This window comes from Penaeus monodon, chromosome 30 (assembly GCF_015228065.2).
Source record: "Penaeus monodon isolate SGIC_2016 chromosome 30, NSTDA_Pmon_1, whole genome shotgun sequence".
NCBI lineage: Eukaryota > Metazoa > Arthropoda > Malacostraca > Decapoda > Penaeidae > Penaeus > Penaeus monodon.
This window is the reverse complement of record NC_051415.1, coordinates 34,837,140-34,839,631: the sequence shown is the minus strand read 5'-3', so window position 1 is coordinate 34,839,631 and position 2,492 is coordinate 34,837,140. Positions and strand designations below refer to the sequence as shown.

At 43.0% G+C, this 2,492-nt stretch overlaps 1 protein-coding gene across 1 annotated transcript in view; it reads left to right on the top strand.

Moving 5' to 3' along the window:
- LOC119592748 (ADAMTS-like protein 5) overlaps window positions 1-2,492 on the top strand; it is a gene marked incomplete at its 3' end in the record, with an annotated part of 89,191 nt that overhangs the window by 82,996 nt on the left and 3,703 nt on the right. The window contains 2 exon segments of the mRNA XM_037941683.1: window positions 413-578; window positions 1,359-1,442. Of these exon segments, the coding sequence (XP_037797611.1) occupies window positions 413-578; window positions 1,359-1,442 (250 nt within the window).

The window sequence follows — 2,492 nt, the reverse complement described above, 5'->3', positions numbered from 1 at the left end:
GACGACCCCCCCCCCCCCATTTCAACCCCCCAATCAAACCGTCAGGAGAATACAAGGTTATTCCACCCTCAGTTCGCGCAGGTGATGACACCAGCTGCAGTAGAGTCGGTGGATACAGACGTAAAATGTTTCAGTGTCGTGAATGTAGTTTTCATCACCTTTTAATAGTATGTGTTTAAGAAGGAAAGCATGATTACAGTAAGATCATGATTACTGGAAATATTGAGCGAATTTATAATACTACTGGCGAGGTCATTTTAACGGGGGTAACGTCTCCCCTCAGCTGCGCAGTAAGCAATCAATTTTTAAACAACCTGAACGGACCTTGTATTCTACTGGCCTTGGTCGCCCTCATCAAAATAACCACCACCACTTTCATAACTCAACAGCATCGCCATCCTCTTCCCAACAGCGCCTCTCGTGCGACGGGCGGCTGGGCGGGACGGCGAGGGAAGACATGTGTAGGATCTGCGGGGGACACAACGAAACGTGTACCCGACATGTTGGCGTTTTCCACACCGACCTGCCCGCCGCCGACCAGCCGTCGCCTCTGACCCGCGCCGGCGACAGATCTCCTAGTAAGTGTCTTTGATGACTGGTTTTGACGAGTGCTGTTTATGCGTGTCGTTGATGGGCCTTGTTCTGAAGTTTTGTTATAATGGGTGCTGTTGGTAAAAAAGTGCGTGATAGTGAATACTATAGTTGAATGTTGTATTTCGTGAGGGCGAGCGCTGTTTGTGAGTATTATAGGGAGAAGTATTGCTGATAAGTATTGTAAAAGCGGGTATTGCTGAAGAGTATTGGCAGAAACACCCACGGTCCACCAAATAAACTTTGCTGTTACGTGAAGCCTCTCAATAAACTTTGTGTATTTTGTTTTTATGCCACTTCACCAACACGGCGAGATTTTCGCCATTTATCTTGACTCTACCTTTATTTATCCGAGTTTAATAATACCTAAGCAGTTTATATGAGGATTGTTGTATGTATCATTGATGACTACTGTTGTAGGATCAGTTCATTTTACTTCCTTGCCGTTGGCTCAAGGAAGGAAAAGGTATTATACTTGAACTTTACACAAATTACGTAAATCAGATCAGAATACTAAATGAGCATCCCATATCCTTGGAAGCTGCGTGGGATATTAAAAACACGTGTTTACACGAATTTCCAAGCTGTTCCTCTAGCAAGTCCCGTAAAAGCTAACAAATTGAGCAAGTCTAGCTGTGACGTGTGCAAGATTATAAAGCATTAACGCAAATATATAATTGTGGTTGTAGTATGCATTGTAAAACCAGTCTGAGTTTTGACTAATAATCAAATTAAGACTGTATATTTATTTATTCATATATTTTCAGGAAATTATGGTTACTATGAAGTGTCTTACATACCGAAGGGCGCGACCAACGTGAGGGTGAGAGATGCTTCGCCAAACTTCTTGGGTAAGTTTTTTGTGTTGTGCGAGACACGTACGAACGTACACGCAAGGACAAGGTCGTACACACATACGGACCCTAATACATACACAGATAAAAATACCAAAAGAGCACATATACAACCAAAGCAAAAGCTTTAACAGAGAAAAAAGAAAGAGAAAAAATGTATATAGTAAAGAAAAAAAACGGCATAAATTCGCTATCTTTCGCACTCACTCAGGCTGCAGCGAACCATAAAGGGCGAGTGCAAATAAGGCAAGGCTAAGTGATAATCTCCCTTAGATAATTGTTCACTTTGTATCGCACAAGTTGCATGCCCTCAAGGCACTTAAAGCGGGCAAAAAAGGTGATAAACAGCGCTGACTGATTCGCCGTGTTTGGAGCGAGACAGACCTAAATCATAATGACTAATTTGACGTACATTTTAAAATCAATTCTGCCTTTATTATGTTATATTCTCAAAACTTTGATCCGGAATGTTTCGAGGAAGACCGTGGTAAAGCACACCAAACCAGTTCGATGCAAGATAATGTTCACATAATACTGACAATAAAATAGTGTTAAACTTCAGAAAACCGCTTTGGCACATTGACGAACCCAGAGTAAAAAGTTCCTAGCTCTATTCAGTACCAGGGACTGTTAAATGTTCAGTAAGACGTTTTAAGCAAGATATCGTTCACCCATTCAGCCATACCGATCGCTCCAACCCACAAAAACAACACAGTGTCAAGCCACACCATGCTATTCCAGCGCAGTGAGTCGTAACAGTCGCGGCCAGAGTATTGTTACGTGTCCGCGCCCGACCCGTTGGTTTATTTACCTCTTGATATCGATCTGTTAACGAGCTCCTTTGTTGTAATGACTTCTCTCGCTCGACCAGGAAATGTCAATTAACGTTGGCCTGTAACTCGGTGGTGAATGGATGCTGATGTCCTCTAGCGTTAAGTTCCCAGGTTGTGTGTTAATGTGCTGGGAAACAAGGGGTGTTTTATGGCCCCGTGTGGATCGTTACTTGTTGAGAGCTGAGACTCGTGTACGCCTTTTAGTCCTCGGTGA